Source organism: Numenius arquata, chromosome 17, assembly GCF_964106895.1.
Source record: "Numenius arquata chromosome 17, bNumArq3.hap1.1, whole genome shotgun sequence".
NCBI classification, from domain to species: Eukaryota; Metazoa; Chordata; class Aves; order Charadriiformes; family Scolopacidae; genus Numenius; species Numenius arquata.
In genome coordinates, this window is record NC_133592.1 from 4,492,394 (window position 1) to 4,510,426 (window position 18,033).

Consider the following 18,033-nt stretch of genomic DNA (forward strand, 5'->3'; position numbering starts at 1 on the left):
ACACTGGAATAATTGTTATTTACAGAATCTTGCCTAATCTCTGAGTCTAACTTGAGCTACAGTAATAATTTCTCTACCTTTTTTAGGAGACTAACATGCAGATCTGACAGCTGTAAATAATGAAATTAAACCAATATAAACAAATATATGTACATTGAGACATAGTGCTTTGTAAAGACTTCGTTATCCAGTCGTTATTGTGAGGAGTTAGTTTTTAGTCGTTTATATTTTAGAAGACTTGTTGCATCCTCTCTGTGCCCCCTCCCATCCCTGGTTATTTAATACTTTACTGCAAATTCAGAAAGAAACAATCTTATTTTAATAAAACAGTCTCCTCAAAAAAAAAAAAGCAACTTTGCTGTTCAAGTTGTGACAGTTGCTTGTTACAAAACTACTTCTTGGTATGTGATACACAAACTACAGAGAAAGACAGGATGAAGTAGTCCCCATTGATTAGTTTGTGCATTTAATACTATAAATGCACTTAGTGGACAAGCACCAAACCAACCCACATTTCAGTTGTGGAGAGCAGTATCATGACAATAGATATATACATTATTTTAAATACTTATAGAAATTTAATATACAAATGGCTCTGAATATACAATAAAATAACATGGTAAAAAAAAATACAAAAATCAAACTATGGTGAGAAGAGCACCATTAGGCACAAAGTATTTCTGGTGTTAGCAATTTTAAGGGAAATCCAAAGACATACTGTTCATTATTTGCACGGGTATTTCGAGATGAATCCCTTCAAGATAATGCAAGAACCTATAAAAAGAAAAGTAAAAGGGACGCAAGGGACAAAGTTATTTCTGAATACAAGGCAACACTTCTATTGTTTAGAGAGGCAAGCGTTCACCTTTCTTGTCCAGAATTATTTGACAAAATATTTTATTAAAATTCTTAACTACCTAGTATATTGAAATATAGCGAGATTTAAGAAAACCAAGACTTACCTTCTTTTAGTCTTCCCTTGCTCTTTAAGCTTCTGAGACCTACAGATACTGCGAAGAGTGGGGAGGTATTCAAGTATGCTGGCTTGCTTATTACCCAGGTTTAAAGGACTTCTGGAAAATACAGTTCTGATGACTGCCAGCCTCTTCTGTGCTTTTTTGTGAATGCTAAAATGGAGAATGAAAGCTTTACTGTTTCTTGTTCAAGAACGTGCAGCCCTTATTTTGTTCCTTTAAGGTCAAATCCACTGGTTTAAAAACACTGTTAAACATACTGATTTCCAAAACTGTATCCCAATGGATTAGACTCCTGCAGCTTCTGATTGCATGTTGCTTACGCAGCACCACAGAAGTGCACTCAGACAGGAGCAAGAGGGACAGCAGTTTCTTTGGCCAATGCTCTCATCTTAATTATGGAGTCTAATCTGGGGAGGTCTTCACAATCTAATTATGTACGTGAGGTTTAGTACATCCGCCAGACAGTGTAACCAAAAGCATCTCTGGTCTTCAAAAATAAAAAAAGTGTCATGTGACACTTCTGCCAGAATGCCAATATCAAATCCAATGTATAACTCATGATATATATTGGCCAAACTTGGTCACAGGTTAGATAGATCCATTTTGACATTGCTCCTCTGGGTACTGACTCACGGAAACAAGAGTCTAAACTATTTTCCTATTCAGACACTTCATTAGGTTTTATTCACCTATTATGCCCACTTCAGATATGACAACTTTTTTTAACATAAAAACAATCTTTCATATGCACGCTTGCTAGCAGCAATGCATTCTTTGCTCTTTTGTAATATATTAAAGGTTATTCTTCATTAGCGTAAGTTACTACCAAAAAAATTGCAATAAAGTTGCTCTGAATTTTGTTAGGTCTTCATCAAGCAACACCTCTGCATTTAATACGGGCTCAATATGACCAGGCACTGGATGAAAAATATGCACGTCTAGTACTTGCAGAATCCATTTCAGTCCATCTGTCTGTCTTGAAAAAGCTATTCCTTTAGGTTTTTAGTATTCTTTTGGGGTGGTGGTGGTGTTTGTCTGTTTGTTTTTAAAGTAAATAAACGAGATTAAGGCTACCATTCTTGAACAATGTTATAGTCAAGCAATTCAAACAAGAAAAGTCACTTTTTGCAGAGATTGCCAAGCAGTTAATTTAGGCTTATACAAGCAAGTGAACAACATATTCCAGTGTTTTGAGACATACTGACAATGTTCACGTCGGTACGAATGTGTATATATAGTATCTGAAGAAGTCCTACACTCTCTGAAATGCTTTTCTTAACAAACAGATTATATTCCAGACATAAACTGCAAAGTCTTACCTTGAATCAGCCGATTGACTGAAGGATACACAATTTCTTGTGTTTGAAATATGCAAAGTCAGTCCCTCCAGTTGATCACTTTCAGGTGTTCTACTGGCACTTGAAGAGGATTCCAAGTTTTGTGAAATACTAACGGAACATTTGTTAAAACTGAGGGCTTCAATAGCTGCCTTTATTTCACTACAGCTCTGGGAACTCCACCAATCAGTATTTTCTACACTGAATTCATCACAAAGGCCATTTTTGATTTTGCCATTTGTCCAATTAAAACCTTCCTCTTTAGAAAACTCCAGTGGTTCCTTGGTGTTAGTGTTTACACAGCAATCCAAGAAAGACATGTTCTCCACAAATTCAGTCAGTGAAATCAGACACTGAAAAACAAGAGCAGAATTTTTCTTATTTGCTGAGGTTTTAGTTTTAATTTCTTTTTCTTCTTTATTCATCAACAATTTTTGTTCTTCTTTATTCACATCAGCACACGAGGTAGGACTATCCGATGGCAAAGTTATGAATTCAGCTGAATAGTTCAGTCCAGTATCAAATAAGTCACTGTCATCCAATATATTAAGCCTTTTCTGGTTCTTTGTCTTTTTAGACTTTTTTCCAGAGCAATAATTGTTAGTAGATCTGTTTTTCGAAGAAACTGTGGTAGTCCTTTCATGTATAGAGTTAGAGGTTTCAGACTGGTTTGAAAGAACTTGCACTGGTAATGGAAGAATAAGTTCAAGATTGCTATATATAAAATCCACTTTCTTCATCTGGAATTCTGTGAGAAGCTGAATCAATTTATTCCATTTCTCCATGGTTGTGATTTTGTGCTGCAAAATAATAATTGTGAAAGATTTATCAATACATTAAAAGACTTTTTTTTAAAAGTAAAAATGTTATTACAGAAAATCTCATATTCCCAGCTTTGTATTTATGAGGCTTGTAGGAGTGTCCCAGTTCAGATTTTGCTTAGTAGCGACAGAATCCCCTAATTTCTACAACAAACCTTTTCAAAGAGATTTGCTTCTAAGACGACTCAATTATCTGGCAATCATTCCAAGTATTAGCCAGTCAACTTCAAAAGTACCTTAAGAAATGTAAACAAATCTTCTGAAGGCAACAGGATATTCTTAAGGCCAAGCAATGTCTCTACACAGCCTGTATCACATTTTGGAAACTCCTGAAGACGATGTGCATCAGCTTGAGAAAAATCAATCTTGGAATCAGTGGTCTTTTCAGAGTGAATTACGTCATCTGCTTTATTTGTCTCATCTCCTCCTGCACAAAAGATAACATGCTTTACTCGAAAAGAAACAAATTGATCATGAAATTGATTTTTTCCTCTCTTTACCTCAATTCCTTTTATAAAGGATACCATAACTGTTGCCTCTTGCTGCAGTTCTGAATTAATATAGTAACTGAAATTTGTCATGCTCATCCCCATTTCATTTCTTTAAGTGTTACCAATCTGCCCACTCTCCCTTCTTTACCAGTAACCATTTGAACTAGTCTCTTTTTCCTGTTATGCCCCACTAGTCTCTCTGTCACTCGCTCACACGCCATCTCATCCACCCCCACTTGCTGAGAATACTCCTCCTCTATCCTTTGGGACCAAGTTCATGCCCTTGCTGCCTGCTTGCCAGCTGGCCCATTTTCCTCCTTTTTTCAGTTCTGCTTCTTCTAGGTGAATTACCTACAACCCAACTAAATGGGTAAAGAACTGCAAACTCTGGGTTGAAAGGAAACTACTACTGGCTCCCTGCTTTGCCCAATTTTGCCACTCAGAAGAGGAAAAGGGAGAATTAATTACCATAATGATGGATAATAAACAGGTGAAAAAAAAAATATCAAACTTTTAGTTCCTTATGCATATAGGCAAAGCTTTGAAGTAGACAAAAACACCCCACCCCAAACCTTAGGAGTCTTACAGAAAGTTACTATCTATTCATACATGTCTAAGAATGGTTTGATTTAATCAAATTCATGTTAAGATGGAGAATTATTTTTTAAATTAAATTAAATCAACCTACCATGATGTGCCAAACATTTGTCTTTCAAGCATCCACCTCCACTTCTAACCCAAAATTGTAAGTAGAGAACACTTTGTCTGATATCACAGTTATTTGCGGTTAACAGAGCGGCTAAATCTTTTACATCTGTTCGTAGGTTCTCAGCCAGACACAGCACCTGAAGATAGCTGGCAGCATTTATCTAAACAAAACGTAGACAAAGACCACCAAAAACAACTCTTACCAATCAGACTGCAATAAGCCACACAGAAGCAAATTATTCTATTTATGCTTGCAATACATTGTTCCTTTTAATACAGATTAGTTTATTAGATTACAGTTACATTAAAACCTCTATAGAAAAGCAGAATACCAAATCTAAACAGTCCACATAAAAGAATTAAGTTTAATTTATAAGATCAACTCATTAAAAACAAAGAAAACACACATTCTGCTTATGTTCCTGAAACCGCACACGCTTTGCTTCTCATCACCAGTGAAGAGGTTTTAGTGAACTATATTCACTTTAAAGGTTTTGCTTTCTTTCTTTCTTTTAACACTGCAATTGTCTGGTAGCCCAAAAGATTTTCAATTTCACATTAAAAAAAATTCCCCTTTTCAGAAGTTAGTTCCTTCTGATTCTCATTTATTTAGATTTTCCATATAATACATAGCTGAAAAACACCCTTATTTGCTATACAAAGTACTAGCATTTACATTAAAGGAATAACCCATAATAGTTCTAGACTAGTTCCTATATTTTTTAATGAATGAACCAATACTGGCACAGTCAGCCTTCAGAACAGAACCATTAGATATATCATCTATGAAATTATTTACTACATCCTAAAAATTAAATTAAGCGATGTTCTTATTGAAATTATCTGAAATACTAAATAGTTAACAAAATAAGTCTTCCATGTTAGTAACAAAAATTCTACGTGTCCAGATAAATACATCCTATATATCCTTCCATAAACCCCCAAAAAATAGTCTTCTGATAGAACAGATATATTACATCAGATAAATATAAACTTACACCAACATTTAAATTTCAAATTTAAGTTAACCGACAATTACTTGCTTAGGATGTATCTGCATTTCCAAACAGACTTACCAAGGAAGGGGTTCTGAAGTTGATCTCTTCAAAATAGCCATCAAACATTAAGCTGAATGTTGGGTCTGTATAAAGAGATATCAGTGAAGAGTCACAACATTATGTTCAAAACTAATTCTTTTCTTTACCCATTATCTTTATTCAAATACTGAAATACTTGCTCTATAGTCTCCACTCATTTCATTTTACATTTAGGAGCTGTATTCAACCATCACCATTTAAACCATCTTATTAAGAGCCTAATTTTCTTTAAAGCCTAATTACTGTAACAAACACTACTCACCATTGGTAGTAAGAATTACAGGTCTCTTTGCAGTTGCCATGAATGTCTTTATTGCACTTAGAAATCCTGCATCTTCATCAAAAATTATATCTACCTATAGAAAACAAATGAAGTGCAAGATACCAACAGCTTTAACAATAGCTACAAGCTATGAATGGAGTTATAGTGCTCACGACCGGGTAAAACTTAACATAAATATAGGTTTTTTGACCATGTGTGGGCAGTGACAGTACACCTGCTTCAGGTAAGGGTCACTTGTTGGCACACAACACTTCGGTCACAGCTTCTGTGCTGAAGCTTACAAAGTCACAGGCTGGTTGAGGCTGGAAGGGACCTCTGGAAGTCAATGTGTTCCAACCCCCCTGCTCAGACTAGGTCACCCAGAGCAGGTTGCCCAGGACCACGTCCAGGTGCCTTTTGAAGTGTTTGCTTTTTTTTCCTTTTTAATAGAACTGTACCAGTGATCTGTAGAATCAATCCACAGTTGGCAACATTGCTTTATTTACTCAAAATTACATTCTTGGCTGCAATTTTGTATTCTTAGTTTAAGACTGAAAAGACATTCTTGGCCAAGAGGATAAAGAAAAGAAGAATTTCATGTGGGCTTAGCTATTGTAATTAGAAGTCACCATTAACACCCCAGGAAAGTGTCTCAGTGCATGTAAGTAGCATAAATTATAAACCATCGCTTTTGTCATAATCAAAAGGAACTGAATTAGCAGAATCCTGAACACTGTTCCAACAGCAAACAACTGCTGACAGGTGACAGTGTCTTTATCTTTTAAAATAACTTTGTAAAATAATGATCTGTGGTTAAAAAAAAAATACTCATGACGATGAAATCATTAAACATTTGATTAATTTAAGAAGTTTATAATCCTCACACTTGAGTCTAACTAGAAGTCTCAAGGAAGAAGGGTAAAAAAAAAGTTAAATTCTTTAAACATGATGAAAGGACGCATTGCTCACATCAATATATTTCAGGTGAATTTTACCTCTTCAAAAAGAATGAGTGATGTTGCACTTTTTCTGTTCGGTTCTCCTTCTTCTACTTCTTTGTTTATTGACTTAACTTGAGCATCTTTCTTTTCTTCACATGAGTTCTGAGTACTTCCTGCAGATGGGTGAAGAATTGAGCAGGATGTAAAGTAGGACTGAAACCATTTAATATGCATTCTAGACACTGGTTTCAAAAACACCTCATGTATAAACTGCTTAAGAAAATCTACACTGACACAAAACCTTAGAAATCTAACCCACATCCTTTTCTGATGTCTCTTGTTTAAAAAAAAAATAAATGCAACACATTTGCTGGGAATTCAACTGTGTTTGGTGAAGGGCTGGCTGTTTGTAAAACTAATTCTGCACTTAACCTGTTTGTGACCTGTGATATCTCTGGGGCACGGAGTTGATGCAAATTCTTCAAGACAATGCAATATGATTGCTTGAAAAGACAAGGACTAGACTCGATCACCCCCATTCAACCCAGCACTTTGCTCATGCAGTCCTCAAACATTTATTGGCTTTACAGGACCTCTTAATTCTGTCACAGTAATTTTGATATATATATGCACACCACCTAGCACAATGACCACTCCTATGTATTTCAGTGTATAAAGTACATAAAGTAATTTTTGCCAGCAGTTAGAGTGTAGTAAGCATGCTCTACTCTTTTCTCCACAGCTCCACATAAACAGTAGCACAGCACAGCATTTCCATCTCCAAAGGGAAATAATTATTAAATAGCGATACCTACCTTTATTTTTTTCTTGAAATGTTACTGCTCCATCATTACTTTTACGTTTGGAAGAAATTTTGAAATAGTTTGCAAGTGTTTTAGGGGGTAAGCCTCGTTTTAATCCTGCTCCTTTTGGTGACAATGGAGGTTTTCTTGGTGAAATAACTTTCTTCGGAGAATACATTTTTTCTGCAATATAGGTTTTACATTACATTTCCAGCTTAAATTTAATCTCAAACTGACATTTATCAGACAAATTTAGAGCAAACCCCAGTTTTCTATCTAATACAGGACATAGGCTTATTCTGCTGATTTCTGCTTATTTTACTTTTCTCCTGTTATAGGGAATGGGTTCTGTTCAAATTTCTATTCAATTGCCATAGCACTTACTCCACCACTACAGAAATAACTTCAGATAATCAATAGTCTGTCATTTTGATAAAATCATTATTTAATTTGGTATGTAGTTGTGTTAACCAACAGAACATTTCTTATGATTAAGGCCAGATTAAAAAAAGATAGCAAATTTCAGTTTAAGAACTGATGTCTAAAAATTGCTTTGCTAACTCAGTTCCTAGAAAAAACCCCAAACCAACCAAACAAAACCCCACCACCACCAAACAAAAAAACCTCACCCAAAGAGACCCCAAACCAAACAAAAACGCCAGATATAACCATGAAGCTTACTTGGAGACTTGGCACTGCTACAACTGTTAAAAAAGCAAGGCTTGTGTGCATTAACACCTTTTTTGTCCACTTGATGAGACTGAGTAGCTTCCTTTAGTTGAGATAATATTTGTCTACCACTACGCTGGCAAGAGGCATTGACTTCAAATATCTGCAATGGTATTTAAGTTGCATTAAAAAAAAATTTAGACATCTTGTATTACAAATGCTTTCATATCTCTAGTTACAAAGAATAAAAATGGCACTGAGGAGGAAAGGACTCCACAAACCTTAAAACCCAGCTCCTGAGCACAAGCATATACTGCAGCAGTTTTCCCCACTCCTGGTGGGCCTGTTATCAGAACTGTGTTGCAAAGGCTAGTCTCTTCCTCAAGATCAGATTTATTATCTTTAAAATCAAAACTGTCCAAAGAATCTGTAGAATTATGTAAAAGAAAAGAAAGGATTCATGTAATTTTTATGCCAAGTTTAATGATGAGAAGCTATGTATATTATTTTTAATTCTGTCAGCACCTTCATGCTCTTTCTCCTCCTTTTCCACTTTTTGATTTCTTTTCTCTTCCAAATCAGCTCTTTTTTTCCATTCTTTTAACCAACTATAAAAGTAAGGAACAGAACAAAAAATAAAAGTTACTTCTGAAGAAACTGAACCAAATTCAGATGGAATAGAACATAATACTAGGGGATATCAGCCACTTGTTATCCCTCCCGGAAACTTATCAAGTCCTTTCAGATTAAAAACATTAATAAATTGCTCATGGTTTGTTTGATTCTTTTGTAAAAAAGGATTCCTTCTTCATTCTCCATTCTATTAGTTGATCAGTATAAAACCAAGTCACTTGGCAAACTACTTCATGAACTACGGGAAATGCTTTATCATTCATAGTTTATTATTTTTTGTCAGATGGATCTTTAAATTCTATGTAACTTAAACCCATATAGAAAATTTAACCGAAAGCACAATATATTAGATGGACTTGAGCGCCTTATTATTGTCAAAAGCAGAGGCAGTGCATCAGGATCAGCATCAGACACACTTGTAGGGAAGTACAGACAAGTACTGTTAAGTTGCTCTCTCTCATTCATGGTGTGTAAGCTTAAATAACCCAACAAAAAGCTTTTACTGAAGTTGTAAGGGCATTAGTTACTTAATTATTTCACTCTATCCCACAGCCTAATGTAGCATTTCAGGTATGTTTTTGGTTTGTACCATACAAGCTACTGTGGTATTACGGAAAAAGAAACTATCACCTAAAGATCATTTACACCAACCGACAATTTGTTTCTGCAATATTTTGGAAGTAAACCCAAGCAAAGGTTGCAAACATACACTCTGTGTTATTCAAACACAGTGTAAATTAATTTACTTTGCTTGTTTGAGCATAATCAAGTAACATGATGTTTTGAGTTATTTTAAGAGTGGATCCACGCTCCCACTTCTGACCTGTGCAGCCTTTCAATTTCTTTCTTGTTCCCTACAAGTTCACTGGAATCTTGAGGCTGATATTTTTCTGTCCAGAGCATGTCTTCCTTTTCAACGCCTACAGAAAAGAATATTATCCATTTTTAAATAGTTTTCATGCAAAAGAGTTGATCAAGTCTAGTAGAACATTAAGACTAGATATGATTTTGCATCACAGGGGAAAGCTGACATACATCATACATACATTCCCCCAGTGCATAGAGAATTAAAATCAGACAGGAAATGCAGTTACCTGAAAGTGCATTTGGCTCTGATAAATATTCAGTGTCTTCTGTTGTAACATCCAGTTTCTGGGTCTTGTTTTTTCCCAGATGCGTTGCTTGTCCTGTCTCTGCTTGGTTTTCTCCAGATACAGGAGAAATAAGGTTCCTGGATTTTATTTCAGTCTCTGTACCTTCAATTTGTTTTCTTCTTTTTGATTTGTGGTCTTCTGTTTCTTTCCTTTTCCTCTTAGTTTCCTTCCAGTTGTCAGAATGTTTCTGATTTACCTCAGAATTTGCAGTGCCATTTCTGCTTTCTAAGAAAAAAAAAAAATTACATCCTTTTAAAATTTCAAGCTACATCCATTGCAACCACTGTTTGTTTAAGCTGTATTTGAAGAATTTGGTCAAAATTACCAAAAATGCAATGGACCAATTTATTTCCAACAATAGCATTACTTCACTGAAACACTTCTGGAAATTCCAAGTTGTCTTTTTATGCCAGAGTGTGAGTGTGTGTTTATGTTTCCCACCATAGATTACTAACCTTGTATACCGTTTTCAGAACCCGAACGTTCAGTTTGCTTTTTCAGAAACTTGTAGAAGTATTTTCTTACAGGAAATTGAGCATTAGAAGACATGATTTCATCTAGTAAATCTTTCCTGAATGTATCAGGAAAAACTGGTCGGTGGCCAGAAAGCTGTAATACATACACAAAAAACCCCATAAAATTATTACTTGAAAATATTACACAGAATATAGCAATGACAGTTTTGCATCATTTAAACGGGTAGCTGTCTTGTTAAACCTGGAGATTAACAGAAAGCCTTGAGAATTGGCTAATGTAATGATGCAGAATGAGCAAATCACACTAAAGAAAAAAAAATAATCCAGGACTGACACAGATTCAAACTCCAGGATTTTTTAAAACAACAGAAGTCCTAAGAAGTAACAGAAAAATTTCAATTTTCTTTTCATTTTCCTTGTAACACAAGCCCTCATTTTAAAGTACTAACCACAGGTGCAGAACAGTTTCCAGTTAGTTTTGAATTCATGGTAGAAAATTCCCCAAGTGAGAGAGTGATTTTTGCGACATCAGTGACTTTGGTATTCAGTTTCCTTAGCTTCGTTAGTAGAGGACACGATGGCGATTTCAGTTTCCACATTGGATAACCTACAAAAGAAGCCCCACCAAAAACAAAACAAGAGGAAACTTTTGTTAACAAAACAGGTACAGTCACAGACAAAAGTATCCTCCAGAAAATAAGAGTAAATACTCTTATAACTACAGCTTTATCATGTCAAAGCCTAGCTTATTTAACTTACGCTGTATCAACTTTTTTATCTTTAATAATTCCACCTCCCACAAGCAGAACAAATTTGCACATTTTTGCATACAACGTTTCTCCAGTAAGTTGCTTCTGGGCTCTGCCTGCTCCAAGTAACAACCTGTGCCCTCACCGGTCTCTGTAGGGCAGATGCTCACCAAGGAGTTTGTTTGTTTATTGGTTGGTTTGCAATATAAACTCTGTTGAGTTTATAATTATTATAATTCTAATAATTCTACCTTCTGCTTTTCTGTTTGCCCCTGCGTAAAACATTGTAGCGCACTCCCTTACTGGAAGGAAATGGCTGTTCTTTTCTCTTTTGAGAAATATTTTGCTTTTGTCAGAAGGAAATGGTTTCTGCCCCGATCATGATCTTTATTCTCCAAATTGGAACTTGAAACACTAACCTTTTTTTTTACTAGATATTAAGAATTTTGCATCATCACCCATAAACGCATACATTACTTTAGCATCAGTTTAATTTGTAAATAGTGTTTTCACTCTTTCACTCACTGTTTTCAAAAACATCTCATTGGAAGCTTCTAAGCTTTGTTTTCTTACTGTGACACAAACCAAGAGGGAATTACCAGTTGTTCCAGTCATAATAGTAAGTTCTGCTGTTTGAGGTTTTTTTTTTCCTTTTCTGCACAGATTTACTAGAAATTGTTATATAAATTTGCACAATGGCTGAACAAAAGCTTACAGTCATCCTTCTGCTGCACGTGGACAACAGTCTTAAAACATGAACTTGCAAGAGAATACGCTTCCATTGCTGCTGCTTTCTTTGCAATCTGTCTTTTCAGTAACTCTGGCAGTCCACTCATCAAGAATTCACGTTTTGCTCTGAACTGATCATCATCTTGAGAATTTTCAGATGCATCTTGGCTTTAATGGAAACAGAAATGAAAAAAACCAAAAATGATTAGAACTACCAGCTATGTAGACTTACAACAGAATTTAATCACATTCACTTCTACGTATGAGTTAGAAATAGTCTGGGAGAACTGCTAAAATGAATTAGTAGTAAGTTTACATCTAATTTCAAATTTTGCATCAGAGAATTTAATTTAAAAAAATAATCCTCTTTGGTTTTGTATTTTTATATGCAATTTTGGATTTCTTTTTAATCAGTCATCAACTACATTTTCAACCATCTAAAAATGGCTCAACAAGGGTTGAGGAAACAATTCTCCAAAAAACCCCCAAGATTTTGCAAGCAGATTAACATACTGATCAGTACAAAACCCATGAATGTTTATATCACATTTCAACAAGTGTATTTAAATTTGTAAAGTGAGAAAATGTTAAAGTAACCTGGGAATATATTTTGATTCTTGAGCAACTGCAATCTTGTAAACTGACCTGCTTTCATCGAAGATCACAATTGGTTCACCTGCAGAGTTTTGAGGATTTCTGCTTAGTAAAGAAGAGGGATATCCCAGTTTTCCTTTAAAAAGAAAAATAAAAATCATGATTAGATTAGCACTGATATAGGATTCTAACCTTGCTTCTCTGTTCACTGTCTTTATGTTCCATTTAGTAACATTAGGGAATCTCCTTTTCTTAAGGGAAAGCTGTGTATTATAACTAGAAATAAAGCTATAATGAATTTTGTTATTTCATCACTATAAACATTATTTTCTGTAACATTAAAAAATCCTTATGTTAGAAGACAACAAAACATGGTATATACTTTTGGCAGTTTTTCAAACATAGTTTTCTCTGAATGAAGAAAAATCAAAGCAGCACATGTAAACAACCTCTGCACTATTAACTCATATCATAAAAAGGTATATATTGTAATATTATATTAAAAAATCAGAAGAAAAGATGAGCGTACTACAAAGGCAGCTTTTAAAAATAAAATAATAGTCAATAACTGGATTAAAAATTAAACACATTCAGTAAAAACCAATTACCGTTTGACCTCTTCTTCGCAATCTTCAAGTTTCCAGACTTTTTCCCCAAAACATCATTTAAGCTCCGAAGTTTCTTTTGCTTCACATTCTGCACTGGAGGAGTGGCATCACTCAAGCTGGAATCTAAAATGACTATGGATTCCTAGAGGGAAAGCAAATAAAATAAGAAAGGAAACACAACTTTTCCTCCTTTATTACCAATACAATTTAGAGATCGGTACTGAGGAAACCGCACTCTAGTGCTTAGTGCTTATAATTTGAAGATTATATAATACTTTTATTACTGTTGTCTACACAGAAATAGTATATAGAATAAGACCTCCAATATCTAAATAAAGGGCAGAATTACTCTCACCTAAATTTAAATGTCTAAAACATACACATTTGAAACAGGCACCTTGCTGCCCTGTAGGAAAGAAAAACAGTCACTTCTACAGCGTGACCATCTGCTGCGTGTTCTAGATCTGCATTAGGATGAGCTTTCCAGTCTGTGCCTGGCAGTTACTTTACTATTTGACGTTTACCACAGTATTGCATAGGTATCTGCCTTATTTGATTCTTTAAAGAAATGTTTGCAAGATAGAAACGTTGTTCTTAAATGAATCACAAAAACATCAAATTAATTCCTCCCTCCCCCCCAAGTATACAGGCTTACTTCATTTTCTGGTATTTTTTTCTTTTCAGCAAGAGCTCGCTGGCGAGACGAGCGCCTCACAGGAGTTGGTAAGTCTTCATTAACCTTTGATCTGTTATGCCGTATAGCCTTTGCTTTTTCAATCAACTGTTTTGCTTTGGACATATTTTTAGAAGTAGAGCTTATCTGTTAACAAAGTACAAAAGTACCTAGCAATTAATAGCGATACGCTCAGTAAGTATTTCACATAATACAATTTTTCACACTCATAAAAGCACATGATTTTTATAAAATTTTGTTTGCATCAGAACGAAAACGAAAGAATGGAAAGGAGGAGCAAACCGAGATGATATAAATAATTTTCAAAAGGGAGTGGAGCCCTACAAGGGGATCCTCCGATTTGTGCCCAGAACAAACGAAATATGGGTAGTGACATTCTTAAGCATTAGCTGTTCTGCTGTACCCAAACACTATGTCCCACCCTGAGAACACGCAGAACGTGAGCATACTATTTTATTGGGTTTTTCTGTTACGTTATGAAAAGTAGATTTACACCAATAAAACATATTTTAAAATCTAAGGTACAATAACTGTACAAGAAACTCTCTCAAATCAAACAGTAATAGTCTCTTTCCGTAGGGCGAGAAATGTCATGTTGTATTACATTACACTATTACACAATAGTGAGTATTAACACAATTATATGCACATAGTAAATGATAAAATACTGAAACACGAAGTGCTACATAAATTACCTTTGTATTTTTGGAGGTCAGCTCTTCACTTTTCATTGCTTCAGCTTTATTTGATTTTGTAGTCGCATTGATACGTGTAAACCTCATTCTAATTAGGGGAAAAAGTATTACGAAATTATTACTTTTTAATAAAGGGAAATGTGACTCTCCATCTAAGTTTCAAAAGCCTTTAAAAATACAGTGCTGCAAACAGAAGCAACCCCTCAGTTGGTGGTGATGTTGTTTGTTTGTTTGTTTTGAGGTTTTTAAAATATCTTTAGATCAAGCACATTTATAGAGTCAATTTTCTTTCTTTTGTACTATTATCCAACACAATCCGTACTCCCGCAGCTTTGGTATGCATTCCAGTCAATTTATGTCTTACTCTTAAAATACTTGTGGTAAAACAAAGTGCAAGAAGGTAGACCATACTCTAAAATGTTTACCTTATTGGGCTGTTTCCATCCAAGGGCACAGTAATCACCTCGGCTTTATACATGTTACTTTTCTTCAAGGATTGCTTGCTTGCTTTGGGTGTAGAAGTCTGAAAAGGAGAGCCACTTAATTCGTCTTCAGAAAAGGTACTTCTAATCCTGGATTTTTTAGGTGTAACATTTTTGGATGGTTTGATTTTCTTCTGCCTTAAACTCCTCCTTAACTCATTGACTTTTGGACTCGATGGAATTTTTACATCTAAGCTGTTTTCCTTAGAAAGAACATTAGCTCCTGGATCTTCATTGCTAGTATTTGAGACGTTTGTTTCCTTAGTTTCTGAAGCCTTCCTTCTTCTCTTTCCTTTTTTCTGAAACTTTTTAGGTCTTTTGGCCTTAGTTCTATTGTTTTCAGGACCAGAATGTGTGTATTTGTCTACATAATCTTCTGGTACTTCACTTTCTAATCCTTTATTTGAAGCAGTGTCATCTTCAGGTCCTTCTTTTTCTTTTGAAGACTTGCCTATGGCTTGCTTTTGTTTTCCAGGTGCCTTTTTAACTCCACTTTTTATCACATCTGATGCTGGTTGTCTAAACGCCTTCATGAACTGATGCCTTTCTTCCACAGTACATTTTGGCTTCAAAGAATCTGACCCTGCAGTCTCTAGTACCGCTAACTCCAATTCTTCTTCCTCAATAACTACATTAGATTTTCTTTTCTGAGTAACCTGTTCAGTTTGTTCACTGTCCAGGAGGGGTGGGCTACTTTCTTTTTCCATGACACATCCTTTCTGCCTCAAAAAAATGGAAGCTATTTTCCTAGAGCTTTTTTGCTCCTTATGTAAAGGAGCTAATTTGGGGGGAACGGAATGAACTTGTGCAAGGACAGTTACTGTCCTAAGCGGCAGCTGTTGAGATTCCTCACACTTTTCTGGGTCACTAACGCTATCACTTTTGTCTGTTTCATTTACTGTAGCAGAATTGTCTGTTGTTGGTTTTGCGTCTTCTTCAACATGATCTTCGTTATTTTCTCCCTGACTCTTCAAGAAGTCCTCAAATGACACCGTTATTATACTATTATTTGCCTGTGAAGTCTTCTCATCCCCATGAACTTCAGAACTGGAATCACTAATAGTAGCACCACACTCTGCTGTTGTAGGAGATACCACCTTTTTCTTATCTTCAATTTCTTTTTCGCACTTTTCATTCAGCTGGTTTTCGGATGAAAAACTTTCAGACAAATCCATATTTACTTTGTGCTTCCTCTTCCTTGATTTTCTTATCCTATTTTTTGTACCATTTATTTCAGAACCAACTTTCTTTACATTTTTTCTGTAGAGGACAGCATTTGAGGTGTTCTCTCCTTGCACATTATCTTCTGCCAATTCTCTTGCACATTTTGGGTCAACTAAAGTACAAGTAGCAATAACATCATTACTGTCCTGTTTCAGTCCTGTTGTTTCTCTGCTGTCATCACTACTAATTTCAATTTCATGTTCATTCTCAGATTCTTTCATCTCTTTCGGCTTATTATTTAGATTAAATCTCTTCCCTTTCCTCTTCCGCTTTAAAGATGGTTTAAAAGGTGGCTTACAGTCTTTGTCATCAGCATCCAATGGTGTTCTGTCTTCTCCAGCTACAACTGGTGACGTAGCTTTCTCAGTTACACATGTCTTTTTAAAATAATCCAATATATTGTTGGGTTTTGGTGGTGACAACACTTTATCTGCTGGTTTTGCTAATGGTGAAAAATACCTTGTGATTGTCTTTACAGAAGTATCTTCCTCTCGCCGTTTCTTGCATGGCTATAAAAAAGTTCAACATTAGCCTTAGTTTTTAAAAATTTAAGATGACTTACAATGGTAATATAAAGCAGTACAATATCTGCAACATATACTACTGACACTGGGACTTTTTCTGAGGATTAACAACTCAAGTCAATGCGCTGAGACTGTGAGCACGTCAACTTTACCTCCACCTTTTCAAAAGCCATTTAAGCTTGAAATAAAGATTCTGCCAGTTTAAAAAAATAAAAATCCTACCTAGTTTTGTGACTGCCCAAACTTAAAAGTGACAACAAGGTCCTCAGAACAGCTCTGCAGATATTTTGTAACACTGGAATTCAGAACATCTACTTTGGTTCAGACGATCTATGAGTTACCTTGAGACGGTGACCGGGGCATTTGTAGAGCAGTGAATTGCGACATCACTTAATGATGTTTGATCCTACCATAAAGGAAACACCTAGCTTATCTTAAGAAGAAACTATACCTTTCAAAATACCTAAAGGAAGTGAATACGCGAGAACTCATATAATTCAAACCATAAAATCTATTTGTAAAACTCCAAAAAGACGGCTCACCAAGCCTATTACAACTCGCCTAGTTTATTAAAAACCGAGCTCTTCTGAACTCACACCACCTGAAACTGAAAACGCTCCTTCCCAAACCCACCGGGGGCTCCGCCGAGGTGCCCCCATTCGATGACAGCCCGGCCGGGGGCTGCCCAGCGCCGGCTGCGGGCGCGGCCCCGGCCCGGGCAGGGGCCTCACAGCACCGGGGCGGCGTTCGAGGTCTCCCCGCTTACACCGCCCGACAAAGGGCCGCCCTCAGCCCCCCCTCTCCGCCCTCACAGCGCGGTCCCGGCCCGCCGCCGCCTCCCCACCTGAGCCTCGCCGTCTTTCCCGGGGAGGGAGGCGGCCGCCGCGGCCACGGCGACCCTGCCCACCATGCCCCAGGCGCTGGCAGGGAGCGGAGCCCTCAGCCGCGGGGGGAGGCGGCCGCTGTGGCCATGGAGCGGCCCGGCCGCCCGCCCGATGGCCGCCGCCGCCGCCTGACAGGCGCGAGGGGCAGAAAGGCGCGCGCGGGACGAGATTCGGACCTCCGCGCGGAAGGAGGCGGCGCCGCCGCGCCCCACGTGACCCGCCCGCCCTGCCAACCGTAGCCCGCGTTCCGTCCTCACGTGACGCGGGCCCCCCGCAGGCCGGGTCACGTGCTGGGGGAGCCGCGCCCCGCCCCTCCCGCTTCGCCGCGGCCGGGAGAGTTTTCGCGCCGCGGCGCGGCGAGGGGCGGGGCGCGTGACGTCACGGGGCGGGGCCTCGGGCGCGGGAGCCGGGCCGGTCCCCGCCGCTCTTCCCGCCCCGCCCCGCCGGGCGCCCAGCCCGGACGCGCTGCCCTTCCGGGGGC

General features: G+C 37.2%; 1 protein-coding gene across 1 annotated transcript; it reads right to left on the reverse strand.

The window, feature by feature from the left end:
• Positions 1–695: 695 nt before the first annotated feature.
• Positions 696–17,603, reverse strand: ATAD5 (ATPase family AAA domain containing 5). Its single transcript, XM_074160037.1, has 23 exons — positions 17,513–17,603; positions 14,864–16,653; positions 14,439–14,526; positions 13,705–13,869; positions 13,050–13,191; positions 12,493–12,577; positions 11,834–12,015; positions 10,819–10,976; positions 10,345–10,502; positions 9,834–10,114; positions 9,563–9,659; positions 8,632–8,714; positions 8,388–8,533; positions 8,119–8,269; positions 7,450–7,620; positions 6,689–6,807; positions 5,694–5,787; positions 5,411–5,475; positions 4,315–4,495; positions 3,372–3,562; positions 2,297–3,114; positions 963–1,127; positions 696–774 (listed from the first exon to the last, which is right to left on the reverse strand). The coding sequence occupies exons 1-23, from the start codon at positions 17,576–17,578 to the stop codon at positions 696–698; spliced, it is 5,475 nt and encodes a 1,824-aa protein (XP_074016138.1). The 5' UTR covers positions 17,579–17,603.
• Positions 17,604–18,033: the final 430 nt, after the last annotated feature.